This window comes from Ciconia boyciana, chromosome 1, assembly GCF_034638445.1.
Source record: "Ciconia boyciana chromosome 1, ASM3463844v1, whole genome shotgun sequence".
Lineage (NCBI taxonomy): Eukaryota > Metazoa > Chordata > Aves > Ciconiiformes > Ciconiidae > Ciconia > Ciconia boyciana.
In genome coordinates, this window is record NC_132934.1 from 29648001 (window position 1) to 29665500 (window position 17500).

A 17500-nucleotide genomic window follows, 5' to 3' on the forward strand; every position below is an offset into this window, starting at 1 on the left:
AGTGTCCTCAAATTATCTTGAAAATAAAAACGATTCATACTGGATAAACAAAAATGAAGGTGAAAATAGCTTTTGTGGCTTTAAGTCATTTATTGCAAGTTATTCGTCACTTCACCCTAAATCCTTTCCATTATTAGGAAAGTGAGGCAAAGCCAGTGTTTTCTGTCTTAATCCTCCTTCTCAGATGCTCTGCACAGTATTTTTTTATAAATCAAGCTGCTAGGTAAACCACTTTCTTGAGCACAAGAAGTTGGAGTTCACTTCATAAACCAGGCACTCTTCAAAGTTGTCATAAGCATACTATAGAAATACACACTACTAGACCGGGGTAGTGTACTTATTAATATTTCATTTTGGTACACTATACTTGCATTAACTCTCTTAACACAGGTATCATATTGTTTCAAGTCAGAGAACCTAAAACGTCGCAACAAAGATTAGACTAAGAGCAAAGCCTTGAAAACTACAGCCATTAGTCCTGTCATCCCCTATAAAGTTAATGGGTTGGAAAAATGGTCAATCTTTGGACTAAAAGTTGATATTTAATTGAAAGAAAATGTTTTTTAATTGTAATGGGGATTCTGCATTAGTGTGAACATGAAAAGGTACTAAAGAATCTAATGCAAGGTTATGTATTGATTTCCATCTTAATGCTAGTGTAAAATGAAGGAATATTTCTATTTCATAAACAACCTCGCCTATTCAGCACCATGACTTCTTATTTGTTTTAAGGGCATGGAAGACAGAATTGAATGAAAAGAAGAAATAATATTCTCACACATTTTTTGCTGGTGCATAGGACAAAAGCCAGGACACTGCTGTAAACCCTGATTGACTCTGCACCAAAATTATCAAGATGTTATATATCGCTTTCACATTTTCCAGGGTTATTTGGTTCAGGAAAGCAAGAGCATCTGTAAACCTAGCACTACACCACCTTAATCAAAATGGTTTTAGTGATCGTGGATTATAACAAGAGACCTGAAATAATGGATGTGCAAAGTCTGCCCACAGAATTAGCATCACTATAGCCTAGGAAGGACGTATTTAGAAAATGTAGTTTTTCTTGAAAGGGAGAATGCTTGCGTTAAATGAATTTAAATTCTTAGTACTAATAATACTTAGAACACTACATTGAATTTGGGAGATTTCATTTTCCTTTTAATACAAACTTATGTAAATCAGGTTCTTTCAAATCCTATACAGTTTTCTCCAATAATAAGCCCTTATTTTGACATTCCACTTAATGTACTTATAAACAAAAAATTATCACAAGGGATACCTACCTAAGATTTGCAAGTCAGTATAAGTTACTTCATTTAAAACTGAAAGACAGTATGAAAGATGGAGAAAGCATTGCAAATACTTTCTGAAAAGTATTGCTGTAATTCTGTTATAAAAGTTATTGCGATACTGAGTACTTATGGTCTGCTGTTAAAGGTGCTTCTGTTATATACCCTGTAGTCTACCATTTGTAAACACATCTTTTTGATGTTTCTGCCAACATCCTGGCAACAAAGCAGTGCAATTTCAAATGAGCTAATTAACTTAATTGTTGATGAAGCATGAAACAGTTCATTCACCCTGTTAGCTGCACCATGACAACATAAGAGTCTCAGCCCCTGAAGTTACTCATCTATATAAGCCTATCTGTAGCTTTCCATTAAGATCTATTGCATGCCAAAATGAGTATGGCTCTTCTGACAAAAACCAGTCCATAATGTACATAGGTAGAAAATCAGTGCTTTTGTTGAAAATTCAAATGAACACAGAAATACTAGTAACCACTTTAAAAAAAAGAGGAAAAAAATGCAGAAACTCATTGTAGTTTGAAGCTGCAGATGAAAAGCAAAAGCTGTGTCACTTATTTTCTAAATGCTCTGATTTAGACAATAGCTGGCAAAACCAAATACTAAAAGTGAAAACTTTTGACATCACTGTTCAGTCCTGAAAGGCGAAAACCCACCTGTTCACAGTGCTTTTTTTCCTGTGTATCTTGTGCACATACAAAAGTAAAAGCAAAAATAAATTAGCAAGTGAGAGTTAAATGGTCACGCTTAGTCCCTTGTGCATTTTTATTTATACTATACACATTAATTCCCACTATACACAAACTGTCAGAATTTAAAACTTGCGTTTTCATACCCTTACTATCCAATATACAATCTAAAGCATCTCTTCAAATTTTCTGAGGCTCCATTTCAGTAAAGGATAATAAGAGGATTAAACACTGTGCTATTGAAAGGCCTGCAAAAGTGTTTGACATGAAAGAAAGGATAACAATTTGACCCTCTGCAGATAGCCTCGATTATCCAGTTGCTTGGAATACACAAAAAAATCTCAGACATGATTTACAGTAAAACTTTGTTTGCCATCTTTCTCTTTCCCTCGCCTTAAACAACCCTGTACCAACGAATAAAAATCTACCTACTTTAAAAATTGTCCAAAATCTTCACAAACGCTTTCACAGCCAGGCCATTTGCAAACTCCATGACCATAGAGAGTATGGGAGGCCCCAGTCTCCTCATGTGACGAGCTGTAGCAAAAGAATAAGGCATCAGATTCATCTCAAAAGCCATAATCGTTGGAGGCTGCTAGCGCCTGTCAGGTTACGATCAGTGACAAACAGGTCAAAACAGGTCAATTTAGCTCAGAGCAGTCAGAAAAATTTAATCGTTCTATTGAATAGTTCAACTGCCAAGGCTAGATGATGTTCCAATTAGAGAAGAAATAGAGCCAAAGATGACTGTTAATAAAGGATGAAAAAATAAGATGACTGTATAATACCATATGCTAATTCTGCCATATGACCTTGGTGTAACATTTACCTATAAATAAAAAATATGCTCAGAAGTGATCAATTCTGAGAAGAAATATTGAAGACAGACAGTCAGAATTTATGAATATTGTGAATGTTACAACAAAATATTTGGATTTTCTGCTTAAATATGTATAAAAATAAAGTTGCTTCCATTAATAAATTTTTTTTTTCATAAGTGTTGCTTCCATTAGCTACTTGGCTTCATAAAAAAACCCAGCTGTGTTCCATGTCTTTTTCTGGGACCTCCACAATAGTTTCATCCATGGACAGTTATAAAAAAAATTCAGGGGATTGCCCTATGGAGGTGAGCATCAGCTACACATCCTGAAGCAAAGAACCATTCTCTGAGATATAATCACAAAAGTAATACTAACTAAAAGTACTGCTATAAAGGTATTCAGAGAAGTACCAGTTTTTAAATAATACAAAAGAATGATAGAAAAATGTTCTCACAGTCACATGAGAACCAGAGACACTTAAATTGTAGTCTCCCATTATAAACATTAAAATAATTAAATGGAATATTTATTTGAAAATATAATTATTTACAATTTAGGTTATGTAGATACAAATTAAATTTCATCTTATATTGAGATCATCTACATCTGACTACACTAATATATTTACTAATAAGTGCTACAGATACTATGTACTCTTGTATGCATTTACTCCATTACTTGAAAATAAGGAACAGTGAAGAATACCTGTCAATGTGTCTGAAAAATGATTTTAACTTTATCCATATGGTTGAATTCCACTGTATTACACTAATGCCACTGAAAATTTGTATGAAATGTGTCAACTGCGTTACTGTCGTGCATATAAGAAGGAAAATTCTGTGGTTTTCTTCACAAGAGATAAACAATATGAGAACTGCTTTAATGTACTAATTTTTAAAGCACTTTTTACGTGAAATCTTTGCACTGAATTACAGCCTTGACAACTAAGATATACGTACATTTTCTATGAAACCAGCAGCGTGATTCAACAGTAAAGGCCTGACTGCCAGATGTGTTAACTCAAATAAGAATGCAACTACACACCTACAAAAGTGCCCACAATTCTGCATTTACACTTCTAAACCAGCACACTCTATTCTGGGATTTCTAATTTTCACCAAAACTACCATAAGTTCATGTGTTATAAAACTGCAGGCAGGTAATTGTCATTGTGTCTGCAAAATTAGATATCATTACTGAAAATGATGCCCTATTGATAAACAATTCTGAAAAATCAGGTCTGCATGATCTCTTAAGTAACCTGTATTAAGTGTTATATTGTGATTGGAAATAATGTGACTTATGATGTTAAACAACAGCCTTACGTCAAATGATAAGCACAGTTGTAATCTCATCAGAATTACCTGTCTCGCCTTGCATTTAGAACTGAAGACTGTCCATTCACTATGGAATGATGAGTTATTGGTGGTGATGCTTTGGAAGTGGTGGAGGAGGTAGTAGAGGAGGAATTGTTAGTAGTGAGGTCTAGCCCTCCATGTTTAATGCCATTGTCTTCCATACTGTGAACTCCAGTCACTTCTTTCCATAACTGCTGAATCTCAGCAGGACTTAAGCCAGCTATAAAATGAAAGAGAGCCCTACTAATATAACAAAATAAAGAGTTTCATATAATGAGCTCAGTGTTATTAATGGATTAATGCCAACAATAAAGCTGATGCTGTTTTTCCAGCACAATCAACGTGTAGTAAAACATACATTCATTTTTCTTCTGTCAGAATCCAGGTAATCTAACTGTCTTCTCTTACGTTATAAACAGTCAATTAGAAATCACCCATTTTAATAATATTATACTCCTTCTGAAAACATTGCTCAAGGATCAAAGAGTGAAAGCTATAAAGAACTTGCAACTACTCCTTGAAAAGAACACAAAAACCAACCCTAAATATACTTCTGGACAAGATTTTTTGAGTCTGCTTACTCAATTTCTTGACATAGAAACATAACTCCACGTATCCACACATGGAAACATAACATCCACAGTTAACTCAGGTTTTATAATTCCTCTTAATCAAACATATAACAGAAAACAGAAAAACATATTACACTAAGGATACAAACATTGATATTCTCTTTAAACACTTAAGAAGAGCAGGGAGTGGGGGAAGAAGACTGGAGGGAGAAAAATCAGAAGACAAAAATGAAATCAATGAGATCATAACAGGTTTAACGTTTGAGCAGAATGCATCTGCCTTTAATTAATGATACCCACATATTCATTAGTCCTGTTTAATATTTACAAAAATTGTTCCATTTAAAAATATGTCTTAAGAGGCAAAAGCAAAGCAACTATTTGGAAGAACAGAACCACTACAGGGCAGAGCTAGATACTGGTGACCCCTTAAGCTCTTTGGTACCATTCAGTGGCACCAGACAACCAGAAAGCCAGCAAAACTGGCCCATTTACAACTCCCTCTACACAGGTGAAATTACATGTAGTGTAGACCATCAAATTCCTCCACTATTTCTGTTGTCCAGCCCTACTGTGGAAAACAAATCAGAGGGTTTGGCTAGGAGAAAGGAGACTCTGTCTCACCAGTCTCCTGGGGTGATGGGCAGCCATACAAAATTTCACTGCTATACGCACAGTACTATTCTGGAGTCTAGACACCAGATCTTTGCAGATAGAGCTTAAATTTGTTCTCTACTCCTATTTGTAGCCTGGAAACTTGTAGTTTCCAGGATTCACCCTCGGCCACAAATAGCAATGTCTCGTAGAATGTATTCATACATCTGTGTTAGGGTCGTCTGGCTCAAGTTGAGCATGTTGCACGAAGTCATGGAAACTTCCATTACAATATGCTTCTGCCTGAAGTAAAGCCTCCCAAAACACAGGCAAGAGAAGAGCTGTGAGCATTCATGTAGCTAAGGTAGGAAATTCAGATTTTGAAAGACTATATATCAAAAATATATACACCTTCTGCCACTGCCAATCTTTATAAGTTTGATATCTCTCTTTTGAAGAACATTAAATTAAATGTAGAAAAGAATTAGAAGCCCAGAGAGCTTCTTGTGAAAGGTCTGCCTTCACAGCCAGGTTTTTTAGCCTGACATGGTTTGGGCCAGAGGTATCTTAAAATCTAATTCTGTCTTCTGTTTCTTGTCTCAAAAAGTGAAATTAGGTAAGAAAGTCATGCTCACGGTATCTAGATCTGCTGCAATGCAAAACATTCAAAATGCTGATGTTGTCTGAAATAAAATTTTGCTCTTTTTATTTTATGAAAGAGCTCAAATTTATTGTCCTTCAGAAAAGGATTAAAATCTATCTATTCATTCAAATTTTTCATTGAGGATAGTTTTGTTTGGTAAACAAGATACATTAGAAAGATTTAAAGATTGTTTTTCACTATTTGGCAAATCTGTTTATTAGATAATGTTTTACATTGAAGACATAGGAACTCAGACTACTAAAACAGATTCAACAAAAAATTATGAAAAAGCACAGTAAGTTCTTTAATACTTCTCAATAGCTGTTTCACCATGAAGTACACAAAGCTATTAAAAAATAGACTAGTAGTGATTTACAGAAATAATAATTTCTGGAGGTAGTGTGGAAACAAATTGGTTGGAAGGTATTCAATTTTTTTTAAATTATGAAAGGAGCTCATTTTTAGACTACTATTTTGTGTCCTGCTTCTCTACCTTAGATACCAACACCCACTGGCAAACTCAGTTAATGACAAAGTGAAAAAGAGTTGATTGGAATGTAAGTCTTAAAACTGGAGTTTATATCATATTTGTACAGCGAAAAGCTAGTTTTTAAGGAAGCAAGCAAAGAAGTCAGGCTCTAATTTACTGCATTAGAGAGATGGGTAACGGAAGTGATGGTAATACTAGTTGTAATTGTTTAATGAAGGTAAGTAATTACTGCTGCGTTCATGAGGTATGTTCCAGCAACACTGCAAATAACCCATTTTAGCATGGTAAATAATATTTACCTGCAAATGTAATCACAAATCAAAATGAAAAGTAATGTATTCACTTAGGTGGCACAATATACACAGTATACTATTTACTTCAAAGTCTTTCCTTCCTCCCGCTGTTGAACAAAATAAACTAATTTTGTACTGAAAAAAATAAAAACCAAGAATAAACCCATCTGTTTGAATAATCAGAGGGCAAATATATCATTGTGTTTTGCAGCGAGAAAATTTTAATCAGAGATTATCAAACCTTGGGCCCTGGGGGAGCTGAGTAAGAGCCACCCCAGAAGCTGGGTGAAGGGATGAGGTCTGGGAGCGGCTGGAGCAACAGCCCTTCCCATGGGCAGGCGTCTCCTGCCCCTCTGGGCAACTGCTGGGCAGCCCCTTCCTCTGCGTGAAGCTACGGATGGAGCTGCGTCTCCAGGCTGCCTAGCTCACCTAGATTTTTTTAAAATCAGAAAGAAATTTCTCTCTGGGCTCAGGCTGGTTAATTTTATCACTTCTTCTGAGCACTCTGAAAGGCTGCCTTTTAGGATAAAAGGATTAAGAGCAGGCACTTAAAAAGTATAAAGTTAATAAGCAGATTTCTAATTAATTGTAAATTATGGCAATTTTGTAGTTTCTGTGTCTGAAAAAGTCCAACTCCCATTTTACATAAGACCTGTTAAATGGCTGGCAGATCTTTTAGTCTGGATGTAAAAGTAGAGTAAGTTTTAAAGTTTCATAGGTTCTGATAACCCTCAAAATACCCTCTCCACACTACATTAAAAGAGAAAGGATAGGAAGAGGATCCAGAGTGGGATAAAAATTAGGGACTATAATGAAAAGAGCAAATACTGATTTGCTATGCAGTTTACTAACACCAAGAATTTGGGGATTCTGAGGTTAGTTTTATAACTTTCTTCATCACTATCTACTCTATTTTTATGTTTGAATAAATACTTAATAAAACTACCACTTATAAAACCTACCCATGCATCTGTTTTTCATTTTCCTACACGGCCTGATCAAAACTTAGAGGTTTGCGTTTGGGTTTTTTTTTTTATTGTTACCATTTACCATCCTTTGCATTTAGCTAGCATCAATGCAGCATTATATAGAAGTAACTCACAGCGAGCCACTGGCTTTGGATATGGCATAGTGAAGATCTTGTCACAAAATAAATGCTAAAACACCTCTTGTATCTTATTTGCTATACCTGACCATCAAGAAAACATGGTAAACATTCCTGTCCTTTAAAGGCAGAAACTATACTTGGAGCAAATACTGTTTATATACGCAAACCTCACAGCTGTACTTGGAAGTTACGTCTTTTCATACTAACAAATGCAAAACCCATGCTCTCTTTGTCACTAACAGTTTGTGGTTTACAGGACTCTTTATGACCAATAACTTATAAACATGAATCTCCCTGTGCTTCTCTCGTTGTTCTAGCCATCCGTGTAACTCAGCAATCTAAATGGATGCATATAAAATATCTGTATTACACATATGTAAATTATTCTGTATAACCATATTATACATCTTGCAGCACACTGGAAGGAGAAAACCATCCTTTTACCACATCCAGTGTGTATTACCTTAAATAAATGCTGAAGGCTTAATTTAATTTAACTGCCACAGAAAATGTCTGTCATAAAATTTGCTGAATTTTATGAGAAAAAGAAAGGAAGTTTGATCCTCTTACTTTTATGCAAACCCCAATGCAGGGACATCTATGTTAAATCTAGTAAGTACTACTTGGATTTGTAAATATTGGACATATTTGGATGTATTTGGATGTGTAAATGTAAGATTTATGAGACAGTCTCAACAGATCTGAAGCCTATTAATCTTCATCACATTGTTATGAACTGGACTGGATGCTGTACCTTCCTATGAAAGACACAGTGTGTCGTAAAAGAAGCCCAGAGAAAGAACTCCGAGCTGGTCTCAACTGTATTTGATTCTCTCTTTGTTTCAGCATCTTGCTAGAAAGACTTTCCTTCTTACCCTCATCACTCTAACTTCACCTCACCTGGCACAGAGTGAGTGGCCTTTCTGGAGATGCAGAGAGGTTTTCCAGGGGAAGCTGTCTTATGTTTTTTAAGTTTGCACATCCACATCAGGGCTATGAAAAATCGAGGTCCTATAAATTAATTTGTGTATTTAAAGGAACCCTGCATACACTGTAGATGCTAGAACTAGGAGAGAAAAATGGAAGAATTAAATACTTGACTGGATTTCATTATAATTTAAAAATATCAAGGCAGAAGCAAAGAAGAGATTAATTTACTTTAAAAAGAACAATCCAGATATATTTTGACTATAAAATTTTGTATTTTTTTATTTCTTTAGTATCAATCTTTTTTGTCATGACTTCAGTTACGCTTAATTCTTTGAGTAACAGGAAGTTCTTAGAAAGAACTGTTTACTAGTTCTCCTACAAATGTATTAAAAAAGGTATTATTTTTTTCTATGTTTTTCTACTAGAAGTGGATGAATGAGTGTTGCATTAAACTAATGAATATCAATGCAATTGGGTAGGAGTGCTGAGGGAAATCTGTGGGGATTGCTTAATGTGAGAGAAAACCTAAGGAATTCCTCTTGCAACAGATGGCACAAGAGGAGGCTGCAGAACCTTCTGTTTGGAGGGAGGTTGTGTTTCAATTGCTTTTTTCCATTCTGGTCCAATGTGACTTTGTACAAAAGGAAACCAGCATTACCAGTATCATGTGTCCAAATTCATGAATCAGCTTGCCTCCCCACTGCTATTCTCAAATAATAGTATTTAGTGTGATAGCTTACTTAGTACTCTTTTTGGTTGTAATTTTTCTAACTTTAAATATGCTTGTGTCATAGCCTTTCCACACAACACATTGTGTGGAATTCACACATTTATTTGTAATTTCGGCTTTCCAGGAACTGAGGTTTTTAGCAGGTAAGTCTTTCTCATGCCTTTTTTCTGTCTTTTTTTTTTTTTTTTGTCTACACTGTCATCTATATACTGTGTACTCTGCTTTTGCTCATCAAATTTCTGAAGCTTTGATTTCATAATAGTTACGTGGTGGAGGAACCAGATACATGCACAAAGACCAATTAAAACTAATGTTACCTGTCATGAACACAGTCTAAACAATGCTCATTGCATTGGAGCGTCAGAGATCAAAATATTGTGTAATTTTTATGACAGACATTTAGCTTACCTCCCTATGGTAACACAAACAGAAACACATACCTCACAGGTTATAGACAGAGTCCTTAAGATGGGAAGTCTTTGGCCTTATCTTAAAATGTAAGCAGCATTTATCTCCAAGTTAATTTACTTTTCAAAAGTGTGTGCCCTATTTTCTTTCAACCATGAATGTATTTGTGTCAAGTAGTACAGTTTGAGCTCATTTTCAACATTGAGAAATCTTGATCAAAGTGACAAAGTGAATTTTTTTTCCCTGAAAAGTCTTTACTGTTATTTGTCGGTCATAATTCATTGCTATTGGAATCACCACCTTCAAAACTTGTTGTTACATTTAACATATTTGATACAAAGGAATAGCAAAGAAAATTAATCTTAAGGTTGGTCCCTAAATTCACATGTCACAAATTGAAGATTCAAAGTGTTTTTCTTAGAAGAAAAAAAAAACGAGTTTTGGAATGGCTTTAATATCACTGCCTGATATATTTTATATCTGTTTGTTTATATTGAATGAAACGATAACATTTCCACTAAATCAAATTTCAGTAATTCCTCAGAGAAAAGCAATGGTGTTTGAATTGTGTTCTTATTAGAAATTGTTTTCAGCACATAAGGCTAATAAATATGCATCTTATATCTAAGAAAAAACACTCAAGAGGTGTTTTCTTCCATAAAAGTATGCTGTAAAATTTATCAGCCTCAAGAAAATTTGGTAATATAAGTACTAAAGTTCTAATAATAAAGTATGTTTAAGTGTCATAACGGGAAACTGCTGAAGTTCGGATGCAAATGGAAAAGTTAAAAAAGTTGTGAATTAGAAATTACTCCATTCATATATTACTCAAATACCTTGTGGCAGAGACTGGACAGGAAGAGCAGACTGGCCAGGTGGGATGGAAATGAGTCCCTGACGCTGAAGGTTCAGCAGATGTTGCTGCTGCTGAAGTTGTTGCATCTGGAGGAGCTGCTGCTGGAAGACAAGCTGCTGGGCTGCCAACTGCTGCTGCTGCTGCTGCTACAAAGAGAAGGGGGAGAAAAAAAAAAGGCAAATGCAGCAAAGAGTAAAGTGTGCAGTGAAGGCTAGAAAGCCAAAAATGTAAAATCAACTTCTTTCCTTTTAATCTCAGTTATTAAATAATAATGCTATTTGTAGAATAGTCAGGCAGTGAAAGCGTTTGAAATCTTCTATTATATTCATTCAAGCTATTAGGTGTTAGGGAAAATGGCAAGATACACTTAATGACACACTAAAGAAAAGGGTCAAGAGAAAGTATGTAACAGCTGTTTCAAACAAAAAAAAAAGCCCAGCTCATGGCAGATGATAACAAATTTATCTATGCTAAAAGTGTAACTCTTTACAGCAGCCTGTGATTTGAAGGCACTCTTGTTTTTCCAATTGACTAAGTTTGGTCCGCAGCGGCCCATGAATGTGGTCTCCAGTGATCTATTAGTAAACTGGGATGTAGCCTTCATTTCACTGGCCTGGTAGCTCGTTCTCTTTTCTTGTTGGGATATATTAAAAGGAGCATTGCATTCAAGGCAACGAAGTGCCCTATTACGGAGCAAAAGTATAAGTTCCAATTTTGTGAGGCATTTCAAGACAAACTGGAGCCTGCAAAGACTCAGGAGGGTATGAGAAGGCAGTCACACTTCAGAGGAAGACAAGCTGCTGTGGAAGACCTTTCCTTTCTAGTTTGGGGAAAAGAGAAACTTCTGATGCGCTCACTGGAAAACAGACTGCATAATGGAGCAAGTCATGTGGATTGCCCAGAGCCTCCGGAGAAATACGGGAGCAATTTCTATTCCATAGTTGATGGCTGTCTGAAATTCTATTCACAAATCCAAACAGAAACAAAGCCTCAGGAGGTCACAACTGCTTCCTTGACGTTTGCATAATGGGCAGCTTGAAGACAACGTCTAGGATACCTGCTGATCAATTTAACTACTTCAACATGTTTTGTTTGTATTATGTTTATATTTGATGCAGTTTGCTGACAAGTGCAAGCTAGGCCTGAGAAACCCACTTGTCAGGTTGATTTATGAGCACATCAAACTGTAACTTTCTACTCGCCACTCCAAACCTACAGTAGCAGTTCATTAATCAGGGGCCTGTGACTTTGAAATCTGTGCTCAATTGCTCTTTTTCAGCCATGGACTAAATTTGCATGCTCTCTGAGCTGTGCCACTGAGAAAAGTAAGGCTCCTTCCCCAACACAGATTGCCTGTGAATACAAGATAATCAGTACGGTGTCCACCACACAGCTTGTTCCTTGCACACTTGGATTCATTAGTGAACATTAGACGACAGCAGCACTAGACTGCTCAAATCCTATGTCTCAGAAAGGGGAGCAGGAGAATTATACCAGCACTGCTATTAAGCCCGGTAAAAACATAAGAACAAATCTTTGATAGCTGCATCCTTGCTACAGGAAAAAAATCTAAACTAGTCTTGTCTTTTCCAGGCTTCTGACAGCTCAGACTAGTATGCATCAGCAAGGGTCTTAGCTCCTACCTCTTTTGCTTGCTTTCCTGGATGCTGTTGCTGCTGCTGTTGCTGCTGCTGCTGCTGCTGTTGTTGCTGTTGCTGCTGCTGCTGTTGTTGCTGTTGCTGCTGCTGTTGTTGTTGCTGTTGCTGCTGCTGTTGCTGCTGCTGCAAAAGCTGAAGATGTAACTGCTCTTGCTGTTTCTTGTAAAACTCTTGTAGTTGTTGCTGAATAAACCATTTTGACTTTAATAAATAAAGGCAAAAGTTTCAAGTATTATAAATCTCCTAAACTCTTCTAGATTGGCATATGGTAGCGTAGCCATTAAGAATCACCTCATAACAAAAATTGTGATTTGAAGAGGCAGATCTACATACATTTTTTTCCAAGGCGGTTCTGAAATTTTCCAATGCAGATTCCAAAATATCCTAAACAGAAGGGTATAGAAAATCTGTATTCTAAAGGGAATGCAAGAGCCAAATTAACTCCTCAAATAACTATACCTAAGTTCCTCACATGTCCTATATAACAAATCAGAAGCTGTACTCATCCACTTGCAAGAAACCTACAAGTCACTAAGGCCAAACTAAACTGTCTGTTTCTTAGGGGAAAAAAGTAATTAATCTGTCAATCTGTTTAGCGGGATGCTGGATTCACAACTGAAGGTGAATTGCCTGTAATGATCATGGTACTGGATATTAAAGTGTTTAAACATACAGTGATTGAGCTATGACTATGATAAACAGACACATCATTTTCTGTATGACAATTAAGCACCCAACCAAAAATCCACTCTGCGTTGCACTGAGGTACTGATCACTGACACTATCTTTATTGTAGGAATAACAAATTCATGGATTCTTCACTTAGCTGCCAGATTTTGTGCTAAGGAAACAGCAACCTCCTCCTTCTTTTTAGCCTTATCTGGGACAAATTTTTCGGATGTAAAAACAAACAAAATAAAAAAACCTTTTTCCCATGGTGAAACAAGCTGTTAAGTTCAAATTTCATAACCGCATACCATTTATGTGACTAAAGGGAGCACTACAGTGTTATGAATTTTAAAGCAACAATTATCTACAACTCTATTTGCACTTCCTTTGGCAAGTCTACAATTAAAATGTGCCTAAGCACTTGAAAATTTAAATATCAATTTGTTCGGTATTTGTAATACATCTGCCACTGCTGCTGCTGCTGTTTTTAATATAATATTTAATGTTTCAAAATCGCAATTTCACACTTCTGCAATTAAAACAAGAAAGTTAAAGACTGAGAAGTTTCACATTTATTTTCATTCTTTTTGGTGTAATGAGCGATGAAATATTACAAAATAGGACCCATAAAATCTGGCTGACACTTGTGCAAATGCCCTGTGCTAATGGTCCAAAGCAGGTAACCCACATTACCTGCTGCAACATAACTGCTTGCTGCTGCTGGAGAAGTGCTTGTAGCTGCTGTGGAGACAACACTTGCTGCTGGAGAATCTGCTGCATTTGCTGAGGGGTGATCACTTGGGGAGTCATCATGGCCACTGACACAGGCACCTGCACAGGGAAAGAAAGATATCATCGTCAAACACATTTTAGTTCGCCTGCACTACAGCTGTACATCTTTTTTATTTTGTACCAAAGATGGACCATAATTTTTTACATAATATTTATCACTGCAAAGTTCCAGTTTCAGTCAGAATCTGTTATTTTAAGACCACAGTACTGTGGCACTCTATTTCCAGAGGCATCAGATTCGATCAGACTCAAGCTTTATGTTTCACATCTCTTATGTATTCCTGCAAGAAATTTAAGCATTGGCTAGTACAAATGTGTATTTAAAAATAAATGATCACATGGCAGGGCTCTCAACACTTCATAATCAATCATCTTATCAAGTGTCATAATGTTACGAATGGAAAAATCTATTGAGACTGTTTCAAAAGATATGATTAAAACAGACAGCAAAATAAGTATCTTAAAGCAGTAAATGTTTTACACAATAAAGACACTTAGCCTAGAAAAATATTTGCGTAATACATCACTTCAGTGTAAGAACCTTCCCTGCTCGGCTAGTCTTTTAAGGAAGTCTGATTTATACAGGAAAAAAAAAGCTACAGAAATATTGGAGTATGGAGCAAGGGCCGCCACCTCAGTCACCCGGCCGCTGCAGAGAGAAACGTGTTCTCAGTCACTCCTAACTGAAAACTGAAAGTTGGGAAACCTTGTCATCAGATTATTAGTTTGTCCACTAAAATTTAAGAGTGCATTTTTGTGCAGGTGCTCTTTTGGACACAGCTTTATTGTCCGTTCATTATACAGAGATGAAGTGTGTACATATGTGTACACACATGCTCTCAGGAATATATGTGCGAGTGGGAAAGACACAGCAAGGACGTGTGGTTATGTATGTAAGAGAGAAAAGTCCCGTGGAAGAGCCTGAGGTATGTGCTGCGCCGCTGCAGCAGACACACTGTGTGAAACCCCTGCTCGAGCTAACCAGGACACAGTCAAACAGCTGTCAGCAGGCCAAGTTTTCCACCCATGAAAAAGCAGCCACTTGCTTGTCTAGCAAAATTCAAATGTTTTTTCTGTATGTAATAGCAAGCTGGCATATAAATACTGCTTTGTGAGATGTTTGTAGGACATTCCAGTCTTCTGTAAATCAGCAAAAATAATATTATTATTAATAAAATAAATCATGAACAAATCTTAAGAGGAAAAACTTTTCTAATATTTCTATTACTTCAATCTATCCCGAAAGACTTTGTATAAATGTAACACTTAGAGGAAAAGAGAAATACAAGTCTGCTGAAGTTTACTTTTAGAAGAAATTACTTCATCTAATATTACACAGAATACCACTTTTCACACAATTCATCACAGCATAAATTTAGGTCTTAAAACACTAATTAAGGGTCTGAAAGTAAAAGTACCTACTATTACTGAAAAGTCTTTTTGCAAACAACAAATTAATTTTAAGACTAAACATTCTGAAGGTCTTACTCTAAAATACAAGTGGAAGAGACAAACCAGACTTCCACTCAGAACCAGACACTTGTGGGGGGGAATTAAATCTCAGCTATCACTGGACTCCTACAGTCAATAGAATAAGGAAATCCCGAAAGTATCTGACCTAGTTTAGGCATCTATTTTAGCATGGGATTAATCCCTCTCTGAATGTGTCTATCCCTCTTCTTTGAGTGTAGGCTCACTTTAAGTTGACACAACTTTCAGATGGTTAATGTTGGTTATGACACTTTGTCACACCAATAAGTTTTGTAGTATTGGAAACACCACATCTCTATGCAATAACGTTTTAGTCTAAGTCTACCTAAGTCTACCTAAGTCTACAAACAAGCTTTTACAACTTTGGGATGCATGAGCAAAGAGTAAAATTCACTGATTGGAGTCAGTGTTCAACTCCCTCTGAAGTCAGTAAGAATTTCGTCTGTTTACGTGAGATCTGAACTTGCCTCCTTGTAACAATTTTGCCTCAGTGATGCTATTCAACTTCCACATGTCACACAGAAATGAGAAGGCAGAGAGGAAGATGGACACCTTCCCAATTAAACCACTACCTTTAACCTTTAAACGCTGCAAGAATTTTCCTAACACTTACATGCTTACTACTATAATATATAGCAAACGGTGAAGGTGTTGCACACTTGCTACTCCACTTCTCCTCTTACCTTTACATCCCCTCCATCTTCCCTGGCTCATGTATTTTCAAACACACAAGTAAAAATTCTGATCTAAACAGAGTGAAAATCAACCTAACTCTGTAAGTGGCACTGATTTACTCATGCTCCATGCTAAAGACTCTAGCCAGTAAGATGTGCAGCAAGCCTCGTGCTGTTGCAAGAGTCCTCTGTTCCTCAGCCTGAAATACAGGCTCCCCTTCAGCAGGCACGTTTCGGCTAGCTTTTGTAGTGTCTGCTCTGAATCTCCCTGGCTGTGTACTTGTTCTTGTATTTGGTGACACACCTGCTTTGCGATACACTCTAAGAGCTTTTCTCTTCAAATTTGTTTTTCCCGTATTTTTCAACAGTCACTTTCAACCGTATAAGCTGAAGTAGGGAACCTAATTCACCTGTTTTTCAGGATGATGGACAAAAGCATGAAAAAACTGGCAGTCAAGATCATTACTAAAAATACATATTGATGTAGATAATATTGCCATTAACAGCATTTTATGTGAGGATCCATATGTGTGTATCATACCTGATATATATCTTATTTCCCATAGATAAAGGACAAGGCATTTTGGAAACTGCTTGAATTTTAAATTAGCAAAACGTATTAAGCAAAGAGATTTCTCTAATTGTAATTAGGTAATATAAATTGGTACATTTCACAGCCTTCAGTGACGCACCAGACTGCACTTTATTTCTTACTGGCATCGTGTTACTGTGCTATCTGGGTCAGAAGACTATCAGAAACTTGCTATTTTATGGCCAATTATGTGCATTAGGAATATTTCTTTGGTTTAGTGTCTGTGTTTTTCAAGATTTCTGATCTGAATTTACAAAAATGTAGCGAACTGGCAAACTGACTTTTTCATAGAAATCTCTCAATGTGGCTGAAGTCAGTTCAGGTAGAGGACAGTAGAGGGACGCAGTGAAAAGATATGATCAAGTGAATGATGTGGTTCATTTGAGTGGGCCACAAACTCCCAACAAATTCTCAGTCAGACCTCTCATAAAAAACAGAAGAGACAAAGTGAAACACGTGATTTATGACTGCAACCCATTTGTTACAAGATGTCCTCAAAGAAACTGAACTCCCAACTCTGTCATGAAAGTGACTGGGTACAGCAACCCTACAAAACTCGATGGGTCAGACAGCCTCTGAAGAACACATAAATTTGTTGACTCCATGATGGACCCTGATGGAGGCTTCATGTTTTGAAGAGTTTCTCATGTTTCTGATGCAGGCTGTCCCCCATTTCTTTGGATGAGCTTACAAGTCCCTCTAAATAAAACTACAGATACATAAACAAACAAATTTTTAACACATTTAAATAGCATTTCAGGCAAAACCAACTGTAAACTGCTTTATTACTACATGTGAATGTACTAATTAAAGAAGAGCTAT

General features: G+C 36.4%; 1 protein-coding gene across 1 annotated transcript in view; it reads right to left on the minus strand.

Annotated features, from left to right (window-relative positions):
• Positions 1–17500, minus strand: part of FOXP2 (forkhead box P2) — a 299007-nt gene that overhangs the window by 48493 nt on the left and 233014 nt on the right. The window contains exons 4-9 of the mRNA XM_072872044.1: positions 13823–13960; positions 12794–12844; positions 12446–12643; positions 10783–10948; positions 4185–4398; positions 2432–2536 (exon numbers count right to left, since the gene is read on the minus strand). Coding sequence (XP_072728145.1) covers positions 2432–2536; positions 4185–4398; positions 10783–10948; positions 12446–12643; positions 12794–12844; positions 13823–13960 — 872 coding nt within the window. The remainder of the gene's footprint in view (positions 1–2431; positions 2537–4184; positions 4399–10782; positions 10949–12445; positions 12644–12793; positions 12845–13822; positions 13961–17500) is intronic.